General features: G+C 43.8%; 1 protein-coding gene across 6 annotated transcripts in view; it reads left to right on the top strand.

The window, feature by feature from the left end:
- Positions 1–23,225, top strand: part of TDRD12 (tudor domain containing 12) — a 77,261-nt gene that overhangs the window by 20,706 nt on the left and 33,330 nt on the right. For 5 of the 6 annotated variants that reach the window (XR_008382974.1, XM_053604611.1, XM_053604610.1 and 2 more), the window contains exons 7-13: positions 1,285–1,474; positions 5,367–5,434; positions 6,758–6,834; positions 10,977–11,057; positions 16,038–16,098; positions 17,280–17,387; positions 21,697–21,882. Coding sequence is in view for 5 of the 6 variants with exons in the window: in XM_053604611.1 (XP_053460586.1) it covers positions 1,285–1,474; positions 5,367–5,434; positions 6,758–6,834; positions 10,977–11,057; positions 16,038–16,098; positions 17,280–17,387; positions 21,697–21,882 (771 nt within the window). In the remaining variant the exon portion in view is untranslated. The remainder of the gene's footprint in view (positions 1–1,284; positions 1,475–5,366; positions 5,435–6,757; positions 6,835–10,976; positions 11,058–16,037; positions 16,099–17,279; positions 17,388–21,696; positions 21,883–23,225) is intronic. The other variant, XM_053604612.1, reaches the window with a different exon arrangement.

The raw sequence follows: 23,225 nt of genomic DNA, 5'->3' as shown, positions 1-23,225 counted from the left end.
TCAAACCACAAGTCCCCTGTGCACCTGTGCTTTCATTTCTCTTGGGTAAATGCCCAGAAGCCAAACTTCTGGATAACATTGAAGGTATTACACTGCCAAACTTTTCAAAGGAGTTGACTATTTTACACTCCCGTCAGTGGTGGGAGATCCATTGCTTCCATTCCTCTGCATCCCTCCTTTGGTCATTCTGAGGGGTGTGTTGTGGTTTGAATTTGCATTTCCAAACAGCTGGTGATACTTTTATATGCTTATTTGCAATTCATGTATCTTTGAGACAGCGCTCATTCAGACCTTTTGGCTAGGTTTTGACTGGGCTTTCTTTTTACTGAGTTTTAGGAGTTCTTTACATATTCTGGACACATGGCTGTTCAGATGTCTAGTTTTAAAATGTTTTTGCCTCAACTTTCCATTCTCTTTTGAAAAGCAGAAATTTAAGGCTCGGCGCCTGTAGCACAGTAGTTACGGCGCCAGCCACATATACTGAGGGTGGCAGGTTTGAACCCAGCCTGGGCCAGCTCAACAACTGCAGCAAAAAATAGCTGGGCATTGTGGCAGGCGCCTGTAGTCCCAGCTACTTGGAAGGCTGGGGCAAGAGAATCGCTTGGGCCCAAGAGTTTGAGTTTGCTGTGAGCTGTGACGCCACGGCACTCTACCAGGGGTGACATAGTGAAACTCTGTCTCAAAAAAACAAACAAAAAAAAAACCAGAAATCTAAAATTTTGAGCAAATCTAATTGATCAGTTTTTCCTTTTGTGGTTATTGTTTTGTCTTTGTCCTCCTCCCACTTCTTTGCCTGGCTAGCTTGTTTTAGCTTTCCTGCCTTCGAAAGAATGTTTTATTCAGGGTGGCCTTAAAGTTCCGCACATTATTTAAAATTGCACACAACTTTATGGCCACGCTGTGTATTTAGTACAGATCCTTGCTGTTTTTCTCCTCAGAAGAATTGCTGAGAAGTATATAGTTCATCATTACCAGAGCAGAAGTCAGGTCTATTTCTGTCCAATTAGGTTCTATTAAAAAAAAGGAAAAGCCAAGCATAGTTGTGTGTGCCTGACCAGTCCCGGCTACTCCGGAGGCTGAAGTAGGAGGATGGTGTGAGCCCAGGAGTTGAGGCCAGCCAAGCAACATGGTGAGACCTAGTCTCTAGAAGGAAGGAAGGGAGGGAGGGGAAAATACTTTGTTCTATAAAATAATTGTTCTGAAGATTGAAATTTGAGGTTAATTTAAAATACTTTCATTACAGTCACTTGACTTTGACACCCACAACATGTTTACATTTCACAGGTTTGTGTTAATGACGATCTTGTTGCAAAGAACTTCGCTTGTTATATATCACCCACAGAGAACAAAAGCCTGAATTACTTAGAGAAGCCAAGATTGAATATAAAGTCAGCATTCTTTTCTGATAAACTCAACCCAGCACTTACTCTTTGGCCTATGTTTTTGCAAGGAAAAGATGTTCAAGGAATAGAAAGTGAGTAGATTCTCACCAATACCTGTTTCCTTTAAATGGTTTTATTTACAGTCGTACTGATGTCAGTCATATAAACTTTTATTTTCTTTCTTTCTTTTTTTTTTTTTTCCCCAGGACAGTCTCACTTTGTCACCCTCAGTAGAGTGCTGTGGCATCACAGCTCAAAGCAACCTGAAACTCTTGGGCTTAAGCAATTCTCTTCCCTCAGCCTCCCAAGTATCTGGGACTACAGGTGCCCGCCACAACACCCAGCTATATTAGCTGGCCCGGGCTGGGCTCGAACCCACTGAGTACGGGCACTGAGCCAGTACAAACTTTTCTTTATGTGGGACAGAAACTAGGAGTCTGTTTAATATTTAAAGTTTAATCCTGATGAGCCTGTGACAAGTCTTATAGTCGATATAGTTCGTTTTTAGACCAGGAAAGAACTGTCCTCAATTTCGTAGTAACACTGAGTTGTCTTTAGAAGTCCAGATGTTGGGTGGTGCCTGTGGCTCAGTGAGTAGGGCACCGGCCCCATATACGGAGGGTAGCAGGTTCAAACCTGGCCTCGGCCAAACTGCAACCAAAAAATAGCCGGGCGTTGTGGCAGGCGCCTGTAGTCCCAGCTGCTCAGGAGGCTGAGGCAAGAGAATCGCGTAAGCCCAAAAGCTGGAGGTTGCTGTGAGCCGTGTGACGTCATGGCACTCTACAGGTGGCAAAGTGAGACTCTGTCTCTACAAAAAAAAAAAAAGTCCAGATGTTTGTAGTTTAAACATAATTAGCCAGACGGGGCTTAGAATATTAAGTTTTAAATGCTTTCAAAAGAACTGTTTATTATAAATAACTCCTAGCGTAAAAATAGGAAAGACAGTTGTGGACTTTTTAGATGTTTCTCTCTGTATTCTGTGTTCAGTCCCCTCACATTGCTTCTAACCATTGACCTGCAGGCACCCAGCCTGTCTAAAGATTTAAATGTCATTGAGAAGAGCTATGGTAATTCTCTTTTTTCTTAATTCAGTATAACAAACTTATGAGGTTAATTGGCCTCCCATCTGTACTTAGAGATGTTACTGTAGTGTACAGAGCACAACAGGTACTGGTTCACGTGTGGGCTGATTTGTTCCAGCCCAGACATAGACCAGTGATTGTTATTATCATTTGTCCTTAGTGTATACATATGCATTTATGATTGATGTTTATTTTAAGCAATAGGGTTCATAAAAATAAGGAAGACACATTTATGAGGGCAGAAATACCTAGTTTTTAATTGTGTGTCATCAAGATCGTTAATGAGGCCAGGCGCTGTAGCTCATGCCTATGATCCCAGCCCTCTGGGAAGCCAAAGTGGGTTGATCACTTGAGCTCAAGAGTTGAAGACCAGCCTGAGCTCAGGTGATCCTCCTGCCTTGGCCTCCAGAGTGCAGGATTACAGGTGTGAGCCGCTCTAGGGGGCCACCTTAGTCTGGGGAGATGATAGATTGTAACAATGAGTTCTGAATGTTGAGCCAGCCTTCCTTCCATACCTGAGACAAATCCAACTTAATCAAGGCTATAATTCTTTTTACACATTGTTGGATTTGATTTGCCTGTATTTTGTTGTTGATTGCGTCTGTGTTCATGAGTGCTATTCTATAGTTGCTTTGTGATATCTTTGTCTGGTTTTTGGTATTAGGGTAATGCTATCCTCATAGAACAAGACAGGAAGTATTCCCTCTTCTGTCTTCTGGAAGAGATTGTGAAGAATTGGTTTAATTTCTTTTTTTTTTTTTTTTTTTAGAGATAAGAGTCTCACTTTGTCACCCTCGGTAGAGTGCCTTGGTATCATAGCTCACAGAACCTCCAGCTCTTGGGTTTAGACGATTCTCTTGCCTCAGCCTCCTGAGTAGCTGGTATTACAGGTGCCTGCCACAATGCCTGGCTATTTTTTCTTGCAGTTTGGCCGGGGCCGGGTTCAAACCCACCATACTTGGTATATGGAGCCGGCGCCCTACTCACTGAGCCACAGGCCCTGCCTGAGAATTGGTTTAATTTCTTCCTTAAATGTTTGGTAGCATTCACCAGTGACCCCATCTAGGCCTGGTGCTTTTGTTTTGGATTGTTATTAACTATTGATTAGATTTCTTTAGTAGACAGAGGCCTATTCTATTCAATGGTCTGTTTCTTTTCACATGAGTTTTGGCAGCTTGTGTGTTCTAAGGAATTTTTCTTTTTTCTAGGTTATCAAATTTGTGGGTCTAGAGTTGTTCATAGTTTTCTTTATTATTTTAATGTCCAGTAGGTATGTAGGGACGTCTGTTTTTCATTTCTGGTAGTAGCATATTTATATTAGCCTCACTAGATAGGCTTAGGAGTTTTATTGGTCTTTTCAAAGAAACATTCTGTGGACTGAATTGTGTCCTTCTGAAATATCTGTGTTGAAGTTCTAACTTCTAATGTGACTGTATTTGCAGATAGGGTCTTTCGGAGGCACTGGTGGTTAAATGTTGTCGTGAGGATGGGTCTCATCTGAGAGGGCTGGTGCCATGTAATAAAAGAAGGAGACAGGTACCTGAGTTCTCTCTGCTCTGTGAAGACAGCAAGAGGGTGGTTGTCTCCGAGCCAGGAGGAACTCGTCCCAGGAAATGAATCAGCCAGCACCTTCATCTCAGGTTTTCTAACCCCTAGAATTGTGAGAAAATAAATTTTTGTTGTTTAAGCCACCTAGGCTATGATATTATGTTTATGCAGCTTGAACAGACTAATAGAAACCAGTTTTTTATTTTGTTGGGTATTTTTTTTACTCTATTTCCTATTTTCAATATTTTAATTTCTGCTCTAATTTTTATTTTCTGCTTACTTTGGATTTAATTTGCTTTTCTTTTTCTAGTTTTCTAGGGTACAGGCTTAGATGATTGATTTTAGATCTCTCTTTTCTAATATATGCATTCAATGCTATAAATACCCCCTTTAACACTGTTTTTACTGCATTCTACAAATTTTGATAAGTTGTATTTTTATTTTCATTTAGTTCAGTTTTTTTTTGAGATAGCTTGCTCTGTCACCTCAGGTAGAGTGTAACAGTATGATCATAGCTCTCAGCAACCTTGAACTCCTGGGGCTAAGTGCTCCTCCCACCTCAGCCTCCCAAGTAGCTGAGACTACAGGTGCATGCTATCATGCCTGGCTGGTTTTTCTGTTTTTTTTGTAGAGATGGAATCTTGCTCTTGCTCTAGTGGGTCTTGAACTTCTGAGCCCACCCAGCTTCACAGGAAAGGAATATAGATCCTGCCTCTTGTTGGAAGTCAGAGTCACGCTGTAAGAAGAGTGTGCGAGTTGGAGGCATTATTTTGTCCTTCTGACAGAAGCACTGTCTGCCAAGTTGGGAAAATAAGTTGTGTTCCATTCTGATTAAGCTGGGGTGGGAATTTTTCTTAATATACCTGTAAAATTTTTTTTAAAGTAAAGGTTGAAACAAGGTTTTAAAATTTAATTTCCTCAGGTGGCACCTGTGGCTCAGTGAGTAGGGCGCTGGCCCCATACACCGAGGGTGGTGGGTTCTAACCCGGCCCTGGCCAAACTGCAACAACAACAAAAATAGCCGGGTATTGTGGCGGGTGCTTATAGTCCCAGCTACTCGGGAGGCTGAGGCAAGAGAATCGCCTAAGCCCAGGAGTTGGAGGTTGCTGTGAGCTGTGATGTCACAGCACTCTACCGAGGGCAATAAAGTGAGACTCTGTCTCTAAAAAAATAAATAAGAAATAAAAACTTAATTCCCTCAAGTAATGTTTATTACAAAACCCTAATCCATAATAATTTAATGTATTAAAATTTTATAATGGTATTTGTTTTTATTATGTTCCTTTTTGTTCTTTTTTAATCTATTAATATAATACTATTTTTAAGATAATTTCTTTATACTATTATTTTGCAGATAGAGATTCACCAAAAGATATATCTGAAAAGAAACAGCATTGCAGCTCTTTAAAAGATGTAAATAAGGTTGTATTTTAAAAGTATTCCTTAAATACAAAGTTTGTATAATATTTTTTTTTTATTGTTGGGGATTCATTGAGGGTACAATAAGCCAGGTTACACTGATTGCAATTGTTAGGTAAAGTCCCTCTTGCAATCATGTCTTGCCCCCATAAAGTGTGACACACACCAAGGCCCCACCCACCTCCCTCCTTCCCTCTTTCTGTTTCCCCCCCATAACCATAATTGTCATTAATTGTCCTCATATCAAAATTGAGTACATAGGATTCATGCTTCTCCATTCTTGTGATGCTTTACTAAGAATAATGTCTTCCACGTCCATCCCAAAGTTTGTATAATATTAAATTTAGAATATTCTCTTTTGAAAGCCATTAGGAACCACAGGATTCTATTGGGAACAATGAATAGAAAATATATATATATATATTTTTTTTTTTTTTTTTGGTTGTAGTTGTTGTTGTTTGGTAGGCCCAAGCTGGATTTAAATCCACCAGCTCTGGTGTATGTGACTGGCACCTTAGCTGCTTGAGCTATAGGCCTGAGCCAGGAAATATATTTTCTATTCAGAAATCTTGGCTATTGTAGTTTTTTCATGAGGAAATATAGTTTGTGTGTTTGCTTATTTTGAAAGAACAAGGTAACTCCAGCTCATCTTGTGCCATGCTCTTGTTCTTGGGCTAGCGGCCTCCCTACAAAATTTAGTATTTATCTCATTTTAACAAAAGTGTGAATATCTGGGATCTGCGGACATTCTAATGGGAAGTCTAACTTTCCCTTCAGGCCCTTTGACAAAATAGATGAAAAATAATTGCAGAACATTTTACAGATTATCTGAAGGGTTGGGCACAGTGGTTATAATCCAGCACTTTGGGAGGCCAGGAATTTGAGACCAGCAGAGGTAATAGAGCAAGACCCCAACTCTACTAAAAATTAAAAAAATTAACTAGGTGTGGGAGCTCATTCTTACAGTCTCAGCTACTTGGGAGGCTGAAGCAGGGGGATCCCTTGACCCCAGGAGTTTGAGGTTGCTGTGAGCTGCAATTGCACCTCTGCACTCCAGCCTGGGTGACAGAGAGAGACCCCATTTCTAAATAGATCCGTCCATCTATCTATACTGACAATCTGAAGCGCCAGCTGCCTGCTATTGGGACGTTTCAGTCTTGGGTTATAGCAACGGCATAATTGCCCAGCTTTCCAGTGCTTTGTCCTTCCATATCTGTGTGTGCATGAAATCTACAGTGGTTTGTTTATGAGAATAATTCTCTTGGAATTTTGTTTCCAAAAGAGTATATCTTTCTAAAAAATACTCTTTTTTTTTTTTTTCCACAGTGTGTTGAATCTTCTGTGTACTGGCCAACAAAAAGAGGCATAACCATATATGCTGATCCAGATGTCCCAGCAGCAGGGTATGGTGTGAGAATTTAGCGAGATTGACTCGAGGTTTAAGTGTCATATTGCCTTAATGCAGGGCTCTATGAGATCGAGGATGGGAAAGTACTCTGTTTCTAAAAAGAGTGGCCCAGGAAATTTTGATTAAAGATACGTTAATTTAAAGATATATAAATTTAATTGTGCTGGTTAGCAGCACAGTTGGCTGAAAACTGGCAATGGCTCTAGAGTCTCCTTTTTACCTTGCTGAGCAAAGTTGTTGTGTAAGGCAGGTGTGACAGAGGATGGCACAGAGTGACCTTGATGTGTAGAATGGCCTGATGGGGACCAGATGGCAACAGGAGGTGACCAGTTACAAGTGGGTGGAAAGCAAAGAATGGTTTGCTATCTTCTTAAAATGAATATCAAAGGTTTTGACCTTATCCTCTTTAAAATACATGTCAGTGACACTAATGGGCTCAAGTGCTGTATTGTACCACTTTGTGTAAAGTGTGAAAACTAAAAATAGTAAACTTTCATTTTTCTGCTTATGGACTTTATGGTCTTATTGTCATGTATCTTAATTTTATGTATATTTAATGTTAGACTCTATTATCAACTTTTACTTATTGTTTACTTATTGTTTAATCGAAAAGAAAAATCTGTATTTACCTGTGTGGTTACATTTGTGCTTCTCACTTTCTGAGGGGATCCGCATTTCATACTGATACTGTTTTCCTTCTACCTAAAGTACTACTTTCAAATTTTTTACATTGTGAGTCTCCTGCTGATCAACCTTTTTAGCTTTTACAAAAATTTGAAAATTTCTTTTAGCTTCAATTTTGAAAAAATTATTTTGCTAGATATAGAATTCTGGGTTGGCAATGCCTTTCCCTCTGTGTTTTAAAAATCTGCTCCTCTGTCTTCTTGATTGCATTGTTCCCAGGACTTTCATCTTTTTCTTTGTTCTCTTATTACTGGTTTGAGCAATTTAATTAATACAGGGCCATGGTGTAGTTATGCTCAGGGTTCACTAATGTTCTTCATTTACAGCTTGCTATATTTCATTAAATTTGGGCTATATTCTGCTGTTATTCCTACATATATTTTTGCTGTACCAATCTTTTTTTCCTCTCCTTTTGAACCGATGAAACAAAAGTCAGGCATTTTGATATTGTCCCTAAGGTCCCTGAGACTCTGTTCATTTTTTTTTTTGACATTTTTTCTTGCTGTTCTTCAGATTAATAATTTTACTAATCTTTCTATAAGTTAGTTGACTCTTCTGTCATCACTGATCTCTGTTGAGCCCATCTTGTGAATGTTGTATTTGGTATATTTTTCATTTCTAAAATTTTGAGCTGGAGACAGTGGCTCATGCCTAATCCCAGCACTCTGGGAGGTGGAGGTGGGTGGATTTTTTGAGCTCAGGAGTTTGAAACCATCCTGAGCAAGACAAAGACCCTGTCTCTACTTAAAATAGAAAAACTAGCTGGGTGTGGTGGTATGTGTTTGTAGTCCCAGCTACTTGGGAGGCTAAGGCAAAAGAACTGCCTGAGCCCAAAAGTTTGAGGCTGCTGTGAGTTGTGATAAGGCCATAGTACTCTACCCAGGGTGATGAGACTTTGTCTCAAAAAACAAACAATTTTTTTCCATTGGATTTTTTTTTTTTTTTGAGACTCACTATGTTGCCCTCAGTATAGTGTCGTGGTGTCACAGCTCACAGCAACCTCAAACTCTTGGCCTTAAGCTATTTTCTTGCCTCAGCCTCCCAAGGAGCTGGGACTACAGACATCTGTCACAATGCCCGACTATTTTTTGGTTGTAGTTGTCATTGTTGTTTGGCAGGCCCAGGCCAGATTCAAACCCACCAGCTCTGGTGTATGTGGCTGGTGCCCTGGTATCACAGCTCACATCAACCTCAAACTCTTGGGCTCAAGTGATTCTGTTGCCTCAGCCTCCCAAGTAGTTGGGACTATAGGCACCTGCCACAACGCCCAGCTGTTTTTTAGTTGCTATTTTTTTTGTTGTATTTGTCATTATTGCTTAGCTGGCATGGGCCAGGTTGGAACCCGCCACACTCAGGTGTACGTGGCTGGCACCATAACCACTGTGCTACTGGGGCTGAGCCTTTCATTGGATTTTTTAATAGTTTATATTTCTTTGTTAAGAACTTTTCTTTTTCCATTCAAGAGTGTTCACCTTTCCTTTTCTTTTTTCTCTTATTCTCCCCCCCTTTTTTCTTTCCTTTCTTTTCCTTGAGGCAGAATTTAATTCTGTCACCCAGGTGAAGTGCAGTGGCATGATCATAGCTTACTCAGGCCTCAAACTCCTGGCCTCAAGTGATCCTCCTGCATTGGCTTCCCAAAGTGCTAGGATTATAGGCATGAGCCACTGTGTCCAGCCCCCCCCCCCAACCTCACCTTGCTTCATGGAACATGGTCATAAGAGCTGTATGAAAATGTTTGGTAATTCTCCTTTCAAGTCACCTTACAGTTGGTGTCTTTGATTGTCTTTTCCCCGACAGTCAATCTGATTTTCCTGGTTCTTGGGATGTTAAGTAACTTTGGTTTGTATATGGGATATTTTGAATATTATATTGTGAGACTCTGGTTTCTGTTAAAATCTTCTAGAGCAGTAGTTTTCAATCTTTGGGTCACAAGCCACAGGAACTGTATTAAAGGGCCACGGCATTAGGAAGGTTGAGAACCACTGTTCTAGAAAATGTTGATTTTTCTTGTCTGTCTTAGCAGGTTCAGACCTCAGATATTGTTTCACTCTGTGTGGATGATGGCTGCAGTATGAGCTGCATTTCCCAGCCTTTGGTGTGCTCCTCTGGGCCTGTCCTGCACAATCTTTTTTTTGTTTTTTGTTTTGAGACAGAGTCTCACTTTGTTGCCCTTTGTAGAGTGCCATCATAGCTCACAGCAACATCAAATTCATGGGCTCAGGCAATCCTCTTGCCTCAGCCTCCCAAATGAGCTGGTACTACAGGCACTTGCCACAATGCCCGGCTGTTTTTAGAGATGGGATCTCGCTCTTGCTCAGGCTGGTCTAGACTTCCCGAGCTCAGGCAGTCCAACCGCCTTGGCCTCTCAGAGGATTACAGGCAGGAACCACCGTCCTCAGTGTGCATATTCTTAACTTGGGGTGAGCTTGGGACTTGTATTGGGTCATAAAAAGAAATAAGAGAACCCTTCTCCATTTCCATCTCTGTTTATTTTCAGGGTTTCCTGCATATTCACTAGTTTCTAGGTGTTGCTTCTCTGACAGTCATCTCTTGGAGAAATTACTGTGCAGTAATGTGGAACTGGGGACTTTGGAAACAAAAGAGAAGTAGAAGTAAGGGAGAAAGAAAGATGAGTTTCCCCCTCGTAGCCTTTGGACCCCAGGATTCTTGTTTCCTAGTTTCTCTGGCTGCAAGGACAGGTTTTCTCTCGGGGTGTTAGGTGACCGTATTGCTGCTGCCTTTGCTATGAGCAGCTCTAAGGTGGAGCTGACTTTGGAGGCAGGGTCAGCAGAGAAACAGGGGGAGAAAAACACAGCGGGGTTCCCTACACCCTCTGGTTTAAATGTTGTGTCTTCCCAGTTCTCTGCCTCGGAATAAGAGGGGTCTGTCTTGGAGTTTGTTTGCTTTTAGAGATGGGTCTTGTTCTGTTGCCCAGGATGAGTACAGTGGCTGATCAGAGCTCATTGCAGCCTCCCACTCCTGGGCTGGTTCTGTCCTGCCTCAGCTTTCCCAGTCTCGGGACTGCAGGTGTGAGCTGCGGCACCCGCCACTCTAGGGGTTTCTGATATCTGCATCTGCTGCTCACTTCACCTTCCAGTCAACACCAAGAAATTGAGGGAGAAAACCCAAGAAATACTCTGTGATCCTGTTTGTTTTTCAGGTGTTTACTTCTCTCCTTGGTTGCTTTGCTCCTCATGGGAAGTGTCTGGTTGTGGTAAGCAGGAGAGGCTGGCCATGGGTGCTGTGGCAGCCCTCTTCACCTTGGCCAACATCAGAGGTTTCCAGAATGGCTTTTGTCCTTAAAGGGATAAGCTTTAGTTCTCACAGAAAGGTACTTTATGTAGGTAAACGAATTCCTCAGTGGTGCTTCTTAAATTTTTTCCTTAAAAAATAAAGATATTTTCATACTTGGAATAAATGGATTCATAAGTTTTAATGTTTTTCAATTTCTAGTTCTTTAGGTCAGAAGGCAAATGAGAAGCCACTTAGATTGGTGGAGAAGAAAGAATATGATGAGAAGAATGGCTGCGTGAAGTAAGAATTTTTTTCATGGCCTGAATTGTTTACTTCAATAATTGTAATAAGATTATGAGAAGAATGCATTTTTGTATTTTATTATTATTTTAACACCTGTGTTTTCATCAAAAAATATATGCACAGTAAGTCTCCTGTAGGCTTTGAAGTTAGTTTTTTGCTTCCTCTTCCCTGGGGTAGTTTCTCTTCTTCAGAGGTTTGAGCAGTGTAAATAATCATTTTCTACCTCCTCTTCCTGTTCTCTTGGCATATTTTACAAAATAAATTAGAGGGCTGGGCACAGTGGCTCACACCTGTAATCTCAGCACTCTGGGAGGCCAAGGTGGGTGGATTGCTTGAGGTCAGGAGTTTGAGACCAGCCTGAGCAAAAGCAAGACCCCGTCTCTATCAAATAAACAGAAAAACTTAGCCAGGAGTGGTGGGGTACACTGCAGTCCCAAGTAGTTGGCAGGCTGAGGCAGGAGGATGGGTTGTAGTCAGGAGTCTAAGGTTGCTGTGAGCTTTGATGACACCATGGCACTCTACCCAGGTGACAGAGTGAGACTCTGTTTAAAAAAAAAGGGGGGGGGGGAAGGAAAGCAAAGAGAAAAGGAAGGGAAGGAATTAGCTATAGTTGTTTTGGGCTGTTGATTTTCTGTGGCTTGGTGTTTGCTTATTTTCCCAGTGTTCTGATGTTGAAGTCCAGCAACTGTGAGAGAGCCTGCTAACAACAGAGCAGCAGCTTTATTTTTTTATTTTATACTTGTTCGATCTACAAAATATTTTCATAGCAATTTTTGTGATACTTTTACCATAGCAGTGTGAACACTCTTAATTCCAAGTAACTATGGCTACTCTGGAGTCTTCAGAGTTTTCAGAGCAACAGAGTTGAAGGCAGTTCAGAGTCCCTTAGTCCACAGTCGGGCCGGCAGGTTTGAGGGAGCTGACCATGCAGCTGTGCTGGCCACCCAGCTGCCCAGAGTCCATTCTGATGGCCTTACCAGGCCTTGCCAGGCCTGGCCTCTCACCCCTCAGGAGCATTCTAAGACCACAGCTTCAGTTCTCAGGGGTAGCTTCAGAGGTAGCCCTGGAGCCCCAGAGCAGGTCGCTGTCTATACCCCTGGCTGACCTCTCCTCACAGGGCCACCTTCAACCAGAGGGCTTCCCATCCAGTGGTTTTTGTCCTGAAACAAAATGCATTGCAGGGTCCATGTAGCTCATTTGTTTCCTTTGTTATTTTACATTAGACCCTCGTAAGTTAACCCTGAAATCCTCTCCTGCCTTCTGCTTTTGTGTTAGAGAGTTGTGTCCCACCTTAAAATCTGTCTCTTAAAAATGTCCTGGTAGAGGAGCATTGCATGATGACCTGCTTGCCACACCTGTCATGGCTGATGTGTGATGTGACCGCATAGCCTCCACCTTTCCTGTGTCTCATGCTGCCTATAATGTTCACTCTTTACTCTTGATTAGTCTCCTCTACACCACTGGTTCTCAACCTTCCCAATGCTGCAACCCTTTAATACAGTTCCTGTGGGTTGCGACCCACAGGTTGAAAACTGCTGCTTTACATGTTTTAACATTTGCCTGTTTTGTACTATCCATTTAGTTAAGATGGAAATTTTCTCTAAATACACAAATTCTTTATAATATTGCTTCAGTATCAGAGTTTGAAAGCAGCACTTACTAGAACCTGATGTTCCACACCCTTCTGTCAGGAGGCTGGATCCTGGTGTTGGGTGCTGCCCTTCCTGCCCAGAGCCCTCTGCCAGCGCAGGTGCTGGATGGTGGCGACTCAACCCTGTTGTCCCTCTGCCCTGCTGCCCGGGTGACATCACACTCATGCCTTGTTCCTCTCAGGATGGATCCTGCCACCCTGCATTAGGAGCCTGGGAGACGGGTGTCCCATGTCCCTGGGCTGGGAGCAGATAATGCCCTGTAGCACTGGAGCACCACTGCCTTTTCCCAAACCAGAATGAAAAGTAAATGAACCCGAGGGGGAATAGTGGGGAATTGAGAAAATAAATCACACAACAGACATAGCGTGCATGAAAGATAAAGAACCCTGTGAACAGCTTTCTTTATATAGTACCTAAGCAAGGTTGCTTATACTAACAATGTTGCAAATGAGCAAGTGAAGGGGGTGGGAATGTTTTTGTCTTACAAGGCTCAGGGGAAATAACTGGATAAGTGAATGATGTGAATCTTAGTACATAGGGTAAAGATTAACTTTAGGGACAGAAGGTTATGTGCTTTTAGGCAAAAGGTAGAAAAGTATACAGAAGCTATGTGACTTCTGGCAGAGGGAACGAGGAGAAAGGAGGGAACGAGGAGAAAGGACTCTTGTTGTCTTGTGAAGGGAGGAGAAGCCCCTGGGGGTTGTTCTTGAACACACCTCCCAAGCTGTGGGGGTCTTGCTGCCTCAAAGTCCGCGTTCCTTCTTACATAACTTTGTGGCTTACCTGGGCAATCACTGTCTTCTACTGAATTTTCTGTTCTTAGTTTTGTACGCATCCTTACTGATTGATCTGGAGTTCTCCTCTGTTGTCTAAACTCAGTGTTCTTGCTGGTGTCTCCTTGGAAGCGCTCAGAGCCTGCCTTCCCACTTTGGTCTGTGCCTCGCCACCAGCGTCCTGTAACTCTTGAATCCCCTTTCCGGGAGAGTTGCCTTCCTCTTAGTTGGCCGATTCCCATGTTCTGTTGGAGAATATCCTCCATTAGCTTCCTGGGAAGGGAAACGTGAAACCCAGACTTTGCACAAATGCTTTTGGATGATCTTCACACTCAAACTGCCGTCTGGAACGGGTTTTGGAGGCATTTCTACTTCACCTTCTGGTTTTTAAAGTGCTCCTGTAGAGCCGTCCGCTCAGTCCCAGTCCCTCCTCCTCTGGGTGCCTGACTCTCCTCCGTCTCCCTCTCTGGAAGCTCACAGGAGCCACCCTTCATCCCCAGGGTTTGCAAGTTTCAGGTTGCCGAGCCTTTGGGTCGCTCCGTTACCAGGCTGGGCATTTGGTGGCCCTTGCAGCCTGTGTCCCGTGTCCACCGCGCCCTCTGGGCAGTGCTCCTGCCTTTCCATTGTTCTCTTGTGCTGCTCGTTCTGTGTCTTTCCAGAGCTCCTGTGACTCATGTGACGGACCTAGATGGGTTGTGTCATTTTTGAAAAAATATTTTTTCTTCTAATTTTTTTACTACTGTATTTTTGCTTTACTTCCTGGAATGTTTTCATGACTTTGTCCTCTTACTGGGTTTTTTATTTCTGAAGTCACGTTTCCAACTTGCAGTTTTCCTTTTGTTCTCTTTTTGTTATCATGTCCTATCTTTATTTCCTGTATGTGATATTTTATTTCTCTAAAGATACTAATAATTTTGGGGGGCAGTTCTTCCTATCTGTTTTCTGTTTCTTGTACTTCCTGTTGCTCTGTTTCTTGTCTCTGTAAGGCTAGAAGCTTTGCTCAGATGTCTTGTGCTCCTAGGCTGTCTCCTCACATTCTAACTTAGGGGCCTAAAGGGCCAGCTTGTGTCTCTGAGTGTACAGCAGCTTCTTGGCCTCAAGTCTCACTGAGCAGGGAGCTGCTTTTGGTAGGGGAAGTGTTGCCCTCAGTCTCTCCTCCCAGGGTTCTGGGTTCCTCCCAGGAGGCTCTTGCTGTCTCTGCTTCTGGGGCAGAGACCTGCCAGTGTCCAGGGTGCTGGGCGGGAGAAGCAGGCTGGGGTCTTGCTATTCAGCACACACCTCACCTTCCTCTTGTCTGGGTGGTGCCTCAAGTGCTCCAGTCTTGAGAGGTTGTTTTAGCCCCTAAGGCGGTAAATTCCTGGTCTTCCTAGGATGGGAGGGGGGTGTGTAGCTGTCTGGATTGAGAAGTACAACACAGTCCAGAGCTTGCCCTTTATTTCAGCTGCCTGCTGCACTGCCACAGCAGAGGCACCTGGTCCTGACTCCCGAGAGCTCTGTGGGTTAGTCAGCCCTGCAGCTGGGCCCTGCCTGCTGTCTGGAGTCTGCCCTGTCTACTGCTACTGGCCTGGCTCTGGCTTGTAAGATTTCGGTTTGGAATATTGTCTGCTCTGTGGTTCTCTCCTTCATTGTGGCTTTTTAAAAATGGTTTTATTGAGATATAATTCATGTCCATGAAATTTATCCTTTTAAAAGGTACAACACAGTGGCTTTTGGTATATTCACAGAGTTTTCAACCAGCTGTCTTATTTTTGAAAAATTTCATCGCCTCCCCCCCCCAAAAAAATTTTTTTTTGTATTAGCAGGCACATTCCATATCCCCCTTCACTTGAGCCCAGGAGTTTGAGGTTGCCGTGAATTCTGATGCCGTGGTACTCTACCCAGGGCGACAGAACATCCAAGTTCCTCTGCGTCGCAGCCTTAGTGAGGCCTTGGTCCCTTCTTATGGCTGCACAGTACTCCCTGCTTGAATCAGCTCATTCTACTTACTCATTCTTTGGTTGATGACATTGGGTCTTGTGGCTTTTGCATTTAAAACCCCTTGTAGAGGAATGGGGTTTTAGGAAAGAGCATGATTTGATGTGTGCATTTAATCCACCTTCTTCATCTTGATGTTCTCACCACTAGTTTGATTTTCAGGATTTGCTGCTGTCCCTGTCCCCACCCGTATTGCAGTTGGGACTGGTCTGGAGGAAAGCAATTTCCATTTTTTTTGTTCCTCTCAGTTAGCAGAGGCAGTAGTGGACAAATCCTACATGGTCTTATTTCCTTGCCCATAAAATAAAGAAGATGAAACAGAGCAGTGGCTCCTGGGCTTGGCTGGGACTATCTCAGACACTCAGGGAAGGCCTTGGTGCCTCCCACCAAAGTCTTAGAAGCTTAGGTGTTCATGTAACTCGTAGGTGGGCCCAGCCACCATGTGCCACTGTGACCCACAGGTGGCCAGGCCCTGGGGATATTCAGTCCATTCTATCTCTGTCAAGGAAGATTAAAAAATAGCTCATTGGGGAAATGTAAACACTGGTTTCTTCAAATTGTTTTTAACTATTTTACAGATTACTGCAATTTTTAAATCCTGATCCTTTGAGAGCTGATGGGAACTCTGATCTGCAACAGGTAATAACTGGCCCTAAAAAGTGACAAAAAGGATAAAACTGTTTTCTCTTTAAATTCTTATCCTTTCTTAGGCAAACATAGTGGTATACGACTGTAGGCGCAGCCACTAGAGTGCTGAGGTGGGAGGATCACTTGAGCCCAGGAATTTGAGGGGCGACAGAGCAAAATTCCATATCTTAAAAAAAAATTCTTTTCAGGTTGATGCCTATAGCTCAGCGGCTAGGATGCCAGCCACATACACTGGAGCTGGCGGGTTCAAATCCAGCCTGGGCCTGCCAAACAACAATAACAACTACAACCAAAAAATAGCTGGGTGTTGTGATGGGCGCCTGTAGTCCCTGCTACTCGGGAGGCTGAGGCAGGAGAATCGTTTAAGCCCAAGTTTTAGGTTGCTTTGAGCTATGATGCCATGGCACTCTACCCAGGGCAACAGCTTGAGACTCTTGTCTCAAACAAGAAAAATTCTTCTCCTTCATCTCTCCAGTCTTGAGATTAGACGAAAAATCTCTTAGATGGGGGGCTTGGCCTGAAGACATCCTTTTAGAAATTATCTAGTGGGGGCCATGCATGGTGGCTCACACCTGTAATCCCAGCCCTCTGGGAGACTAAGGCAGGAGAATCACATACCCTCAGGAGTTCGAGACCAGCCTGAGCAAGAGTAAGACCCCATCTCTACTAAAAATAGAAAAACTAGCCAGGTGTTGTGTCGGGCACCAGTAGACCCAGCTAGTTGGGAGGCTGAGGCAAGAGGATCTGTTGAATTCAAGAGTTTGAGATTGCTGTGAGCTATGATGCCAGGGTAACAGTGTGAGCCTGTGTCTCAAAAAAAAAGAAAGAAATTAAGAAATTATCTAATGGATTATTGCTTCAAAGAAATTACTCTTGTTGTATTTAAGTAATAGATCTTTCACTTTGGTAGTTTTAGTGTTCTTTTATAAGCATATCTACTAAGGTTCTAATGTTTTTACATTGAAATCTCTGGGGGTTTTTTTCATGTTCATAAAGGATTTTTTTTTAGATTAACGTGAGGGTATAATTCATTATAGTACATCATTTGCGTTTGTTGAGTCCGAGTTGTAGCTGTGGCCCTGGCCCAGGGGGTGCTGTGTCGTGAGGCTACGCTGACGAGGTTCTCTGTGTTCTGTGCTGTGCCTCCTGGTCTGCTGCACGCGTCTGTGCAGTTACAGAAGCTGAGGTCAGGCGTGCAGCTGCCGGCTGTGGTGCTCCGAAACAAGATTGAGCCTTGCCTGAGTGTTGAGCTGTCACCACTCTCAGCAGACGTGAAAAAGGTAAGTGTGCTCTTAAAATCCAACTTGTGAAGAAATACCAACCTTTTTAGCATAGAAGGATTTTTAAAATAAACATTTATACAGTTGCTTTATATAATTTCTTTGCCTTTGAAATGCTCTTTTAAACTTGGTTTATTAATTTCTCATTTATTCTTAAGTCCAGATTAATGTCTTATAGGTGAATAATTCCTTGTGGAGAGACATTGCATAACTATAAATCTGCTCCTGAAATAAGTTAGATGTCCCCTGGAAAGGGGCCTGAGAGCGGCCAGTCCCAGTGCCTGTGGCGCCTTCGAGCTGCTCCTCTCCACGTGCTGCATGGATCGTACTTGTTTATCTATTTCCTTTCTGATCACAAAAAGGTTTAAAAGTATTTTTTAAAACATGAAACTGCAAGGATGGATAGAAGGGAAGAGAAGTCTTGGGTGGATCAGGCCTTTAGAAGATGGAGAACGGTGGCAGAGTGTGACAGCCAGCAGAAGAGCTCCCCGTGCAGGCAGTGGGCCCCACTGTGTGTCCTGAACGTCACAGCCCATCTGTGTTTTTCATAGGAGGGAGGTTGGGGCTCTTTTGGAGAAATTGAGTATGGCTTTAAAGAAGTGACCTTTACATGACGTTAGTTGGTATCCTCCCTAAAGGTGCCAGGTTGCTGTCCTGTCTCCCTGCACTGATGTGACCCTCAAGGTGACGAGATCTGCCTGGCCAGAGCTTCCAGCTGGGTTCTTGTGTCTCCCTCTTCAGTGCAAAGATGTCCTGTCATGGATGTTTGAAGAAAGCTTCACCTTAAGACAACAACAACAAACCTCTAAAGCAGCGGTTCTCAACCTGTGGGTTGCAACCCCTTTGGGGATCGAACAACCCTTTTACGGGTCACCTAAGACCATCCTGCATATCAGATACTTACATTATTCATAACAGTAGAAAAATTATAGTTATGAAGTAGCAACAAAAATAACTTTATGGTTGGGGTCACCACAACATGAGGAACTGTATTAAAGGGTCACAGTGTTAGGAAGGTTGAGAACTGCTGCTCTAGAGGAAGCAGACAGTGCAGGAGTGGGAGAAGAAGCTAGAGAACAAACCGTCTCAGAAGATGCTGCACCAGTTAGTGAAGACGGGGGCCGAGAGCTGGGAACAGTGAGTGCAGAAGGTTCTCAGGAATTCAAAATACTACAGAATGTTTTTAAACTCACTAGTAGGTTTGATATATGAAATAGAAGGTAACTGTGAGAACACAGAACAGAAGGCAAAGAGGTGGAAAGAGGAGAAACAAGATTTGGGGGTCGGTGTGCGGTGTAATATCTGAAAATGGGATTTCTAGAAAGAATAAAGGAAGAGGAAAGAAAATTCCTGAAGATGAGCACGGGAATGTGCTCTGGACCTGGTGGACAGCCTGCAGACCTGCAGAAGAGGCCGCCCCCACGGCCCACAGAGCTGACGAGCAGAGATAACTGCGTATGTGGCATTAGACATGAAATGTCCGATTCCGAACCAAAAGTTTGCTTATATCTCAAACAAGAAGCAATTAGTCAAAGTATGCGCCTTGCCATTTCAGCAGCAGCTTATTTACACCAGCAGTGAAGAAGCCTGGAGAGAGGCAATGGAATCTTGAAAGGCGTTTTCTGCAGCTTGTTGAGAGTTGATTATTTTTACTCAGAAGAAGGGGTCTGAAGCCTGGGAGAAGTGGTGGGCAGTTGGTGGGAGGTGAGAGCGTTTCCAAGTCCAGCCTCTGCAGCTTGCAACAGTGGTGTCTTCCTGGAGCACTGCCTGCCTCTGTTGACTTAATCACCAGCATCCTCGTCATTCCAGCCAGTCGGCAGTAGACGTCTGCCGTCATCCGTTGTCCAGGCTTCGTGAAGCTGTAGTGCATGATATGGGTGAGCAGGACCACCAGCCAGACACCATTAGATTTTTTTGATGAATATGTGGTTTTGGACTGTTAAAGCACTCCATCTTTATCCCACCATTGTGCTGAATGCTTGGCAATTGTCAAAAAGAATCCATTTTTGATCACACATAACAAACACACTGTGTGAAAGATTTGCCTTTATGTTGTGACAGCCACAAAGGTGAGCTTCGAGAGGATTTCTGTTTTTGTTTTTTTGTTTTGTTTTTTGTTGTTGTTGTTGTTTTGTTTTGTTTGAGTTTTTTTTTTTTTTTTTGAGACAGAGTTTCTGTCACCCTGGATAGAGTGCCGTGGTATCATAGCTCACAGCAACCTCAAACTCCTGGGCTCAAGGATCCTCCTACCTCGGCCTCCTGAGTAGCTGAGACTATAGGTGCCTGCCACAACAACCGGCTAGTTTTTCTGTTTTTGGTAGAGATGGGATCTTGCTGTTACTCAGGCTGGTCTGGAACTCCTGAGCTCAAGTGATCCTCCTGCTTCAGCCTCCCTGAGTGCTGGGATCACAGGCGTGAGCCACCACGCCCAGCAGGATTTCTCTTCTGGTGCTCACTTGCTTCATGTGGACCCCATCTACGAGCCTCTTCACTTTGCTGATGTGTTTGGAATGGTCCAAGATTATTGCAGTAGTAACATGGGGCTGCTGCTAGTCCACGTGTAGCGGTGGTGGATTCACTCCCCCACAGCTTTCAGCTCCTCGTAACCTATCGTGGTCTCAGGCTGCCAATATGGCTCATTTTAAAGATGAAAATCGCCAGAATGGAACTTCTCAAATACCAGTGTACTGTGCATCATTAGCCACCCCCTTCCCAAACATTTATTGACATTTCGGGCTGTCTGTGCCCATGGTGGAAGTCATATTTTAAAAAACATGAATTTTTGACTTAGCCATGGTTTCACAAAGATTTCTTTAAAGTATCTGAAAGATAATCACAATCAAAAGGTGCATTGAAAAAATGATGTACCTTTCCAATACGAAAAAAGAAGTATCAGAATGAAGTGTCCAACATAGTACTTAATGAAGTCAGATATCTCGTATTTAATAACCTGACACATTGTTGTGAAGCATCTAGACATGAGGCACTCTGGGATCATGAAAGCTTCTAGAGGCTCGGTGCCTGTAGCACAGAGGTTAGGATGCCAGCCACATACACCAAGGCTGGCGGATTCAAACCTGGCCCAGGCCAGCTAAAACAACGATGACAACTGCAACCAAAAAAAAGCTGGGTGATGCGGTGGGGCACCTGTAGTCCCAGCTACTTGGAAGGCTGAAGCAAGAGGATCGCTTAAGCCCAAGAGTTTGAGGTTGCTGTGAGCTGTGATGCCACAGCACTCTACCAAGGGTGACATAGTGAGACTCTGTCTAAAAAAAAAAAGAAAAGAAAAAGAAAGCTTCTAGAGAGAAGAAATAGGCCTACACACTGGCCCAGGAAGGCTTCAGACTTCTCTACAATGCACCAGAAGAGTGCTGACTTCAAAATTCTGATGAAAAGTTATTTCTGAGTGGGCGTGGTGGCTCACTTCTGTAATCCCAGCACTCTGGGAGGCCAAGGCAGGTGAATTGCTTGAGCTCAGGAGTTGGAGACTGAGCAAGAGTGAGACCCTGCCTCTACTAAAGCCGAGCATTGTATGGGCACCTGTAGTCCCAGTTATTTGGGATGCTGGAACAGGAAGATCACTTGAGCCCAGAAGTTTGAGATTGCTGCAGTCTAGCCAGGCAACAGGAGTGACCGTCTCAGCAAAAGTGTTTCTAACCCTGAGATTCGTGCTGTAACCGAGTGGAGCATCAGCAGAGACAGAAGATACTTTCAGACGTGTGAAGGCTCAAAAAAATGTATTCTCTGTGCCCTTTGTCAAGAAGCTCTTGAAATATATTCTCCACCAGAACAAAGAAGTAAACCACACGCAGGTTGCAGCCAAAAGGGCGTTGGCAGGGACAGTCCCAGGAGAACATTTGGGCAGCAGGTGCAGAGAGCTGGGCTTCAGGACTGGGAGGAGGGCCTCCCATGAACAGGCAGTCATTAGGAAAACAAGGAGAAAAAGTCACATCCTTATTCCACTGAGCTGTTAGGTCCTAGTCTGTGGACCACCTATTGAATCTTTTTATTATAAGAATAATTTGGGGCACACAGGAGCAAGAGTCTTTGGCCGGGGCCAGGTTTGATCCCACCATCTCTGGTATATGGGGCCGGCGCCCTACTCCTTTGAGCCACAGGCACTGCCTATGGAGCAAGAGTCTTTTAATAGGAGTTTGTTACTGAGAAAAGGTTTGGGAACTAATCACGTTAGGTCTTGAAAAATACCAGATTAAATGATGTGTGGTATTTTGGGGAGTAATGAAAGGGATGAGAGGGAGGCTTTGTAAAGTTTGCTTTATCATAGTTTGTGGTCGTTGATGTTTTGTAGGCTCTTCAAAGAAACAAATTCCCGGGACCTAACCACACGGAGTCTTACTCCTGGCCCCCCATAGCGCGGGGCTGTGACGCGGTTGTGATCTCTCACTGTGGAAACGATCCTTTGTTGTACCTTCCGCCCATGCTCACGATCCTGCAGACGGGGGGCTGCTACAAGTCCCTCCCAAGCCGAAGCGGAGTAAGTTTAAGACAGTTCTGCTTCTGAGCAGAATGGGCTAAATCCTTGTTTTTAAATTGTACTCCTGACCTTTGGGTAAAGGTTGGGTTACCTTACTCAGTTCCGTTTTGGAACCGCCAGCACAGAGACTGTCCTGGGAGAAAGTCTCCTTTCCCTTCTCCCATCTGTTGGTTCTTGTGCAGTGGCACTTGCCTCAAACCCCTAGTTGTGGGCCACTGGCCAAGGCTTTTAGAGATGAATATTCAGGTTATAAAATGATATCACTGGCCTTGAGTTATCTGACTGTCACGGCAGCCACAAGACAAGTCAGGCTACGTATTGTTTTTGCTATTTTATAGATGAGAAAATTAAATTCAGAAAAAAAGTTATTGGGACGGGAGGTGCCTGTGGCTCAGTGAGTAGGGCGCCGGCCCCATATACCAAGGGTGGCGGGTTCAAACCTGGCCCTGGCCAAACTGCAACAAAAAATAGCCGGGCATTGTGGTAGGTATCTATAGTCCCAGCTACTTGGGAGGCTGAGGTAAGAGAATCGCCTAAACCCAGGAGTTGGAGGTTGCTGTGAGCTGTGATGCCACAGCACTCTACTGAGGGCAATAAAGTGAGACTCTGTCTCTTTAAAAAAAAAAGTTATTGGGATGAATTTTAATACCTGACAAGTGGTAGATGTAGGGTTAGAATTTAAGTTTCTGTTGGCTTATCTCATTAAGTTATTTTATAATCAAATTTTTCTCATGTATAAGAATCTGGAAATGACTAAGAAGGATGATGGAAAGCAGAGAAATGGGTGTGAGGGTCAGGTGTGGTGGGTCATGGCACCTGCCCTGCCCGGTTTCGGCTGTCAGGTGTAGAGAGCTGGGCTTGGGTAGCAGGTGTAGATGGTGGATGGATACGAAACTTCTATCTCACTCATACCCTGGCACAAAGGGAGCACCGCAGACGGTTTTACCACTCATCACATGGCAAAAGATGGCAGTGATAAAACAAAGGTGCAGTTGCAAAAGATAGTAGTTTATGTTTCTTATTCTCTGCAGTTTAATGATTTCCCTTCGGAGATTTTCATTTGCCAGACACAGTGCTCAGGAGCAGGGTCTGGAGCCAGAGGCCCAGATCCCAGACCCAAGGCTGCCGCGCGTCCACTGTGCAGCCAGGCATGGACATCGCTGCCTGTGCCTCAGACTCCTCAGTGGAGAGAAGTAACAGCAGGCCCCTCCCCACAGGAGAGTTTTAAGGACTGAATGAATTCTTAGAATACTTGTGAAGTACTTAGTTTAAGCCATAGGGGTATCTGATTCATTGTGTCTAAATCTATTTTAATGAAATTCCATTTTAACTTTTCTGACCTT

The sequence above is a fragment of the Nycticebus coucang genome, chromosome 10, assembly GCF_027406575.1.
Source record: "Nycticebus coucang isolate mNycCou1 chromosome 10, mNycCou1.pri, whole genome shotgun sequence".
Lineage (NCBI taxonomy): Eukaryota > Metazoa > Chordata > Mammalia > Primates > Lorisidae > Nycticebus > Nycticebus coucang.
Note: the sequence above shows the minus strand (reverse complement) of the source record. Positions and strands in the feature narration are given on the sequence as shown.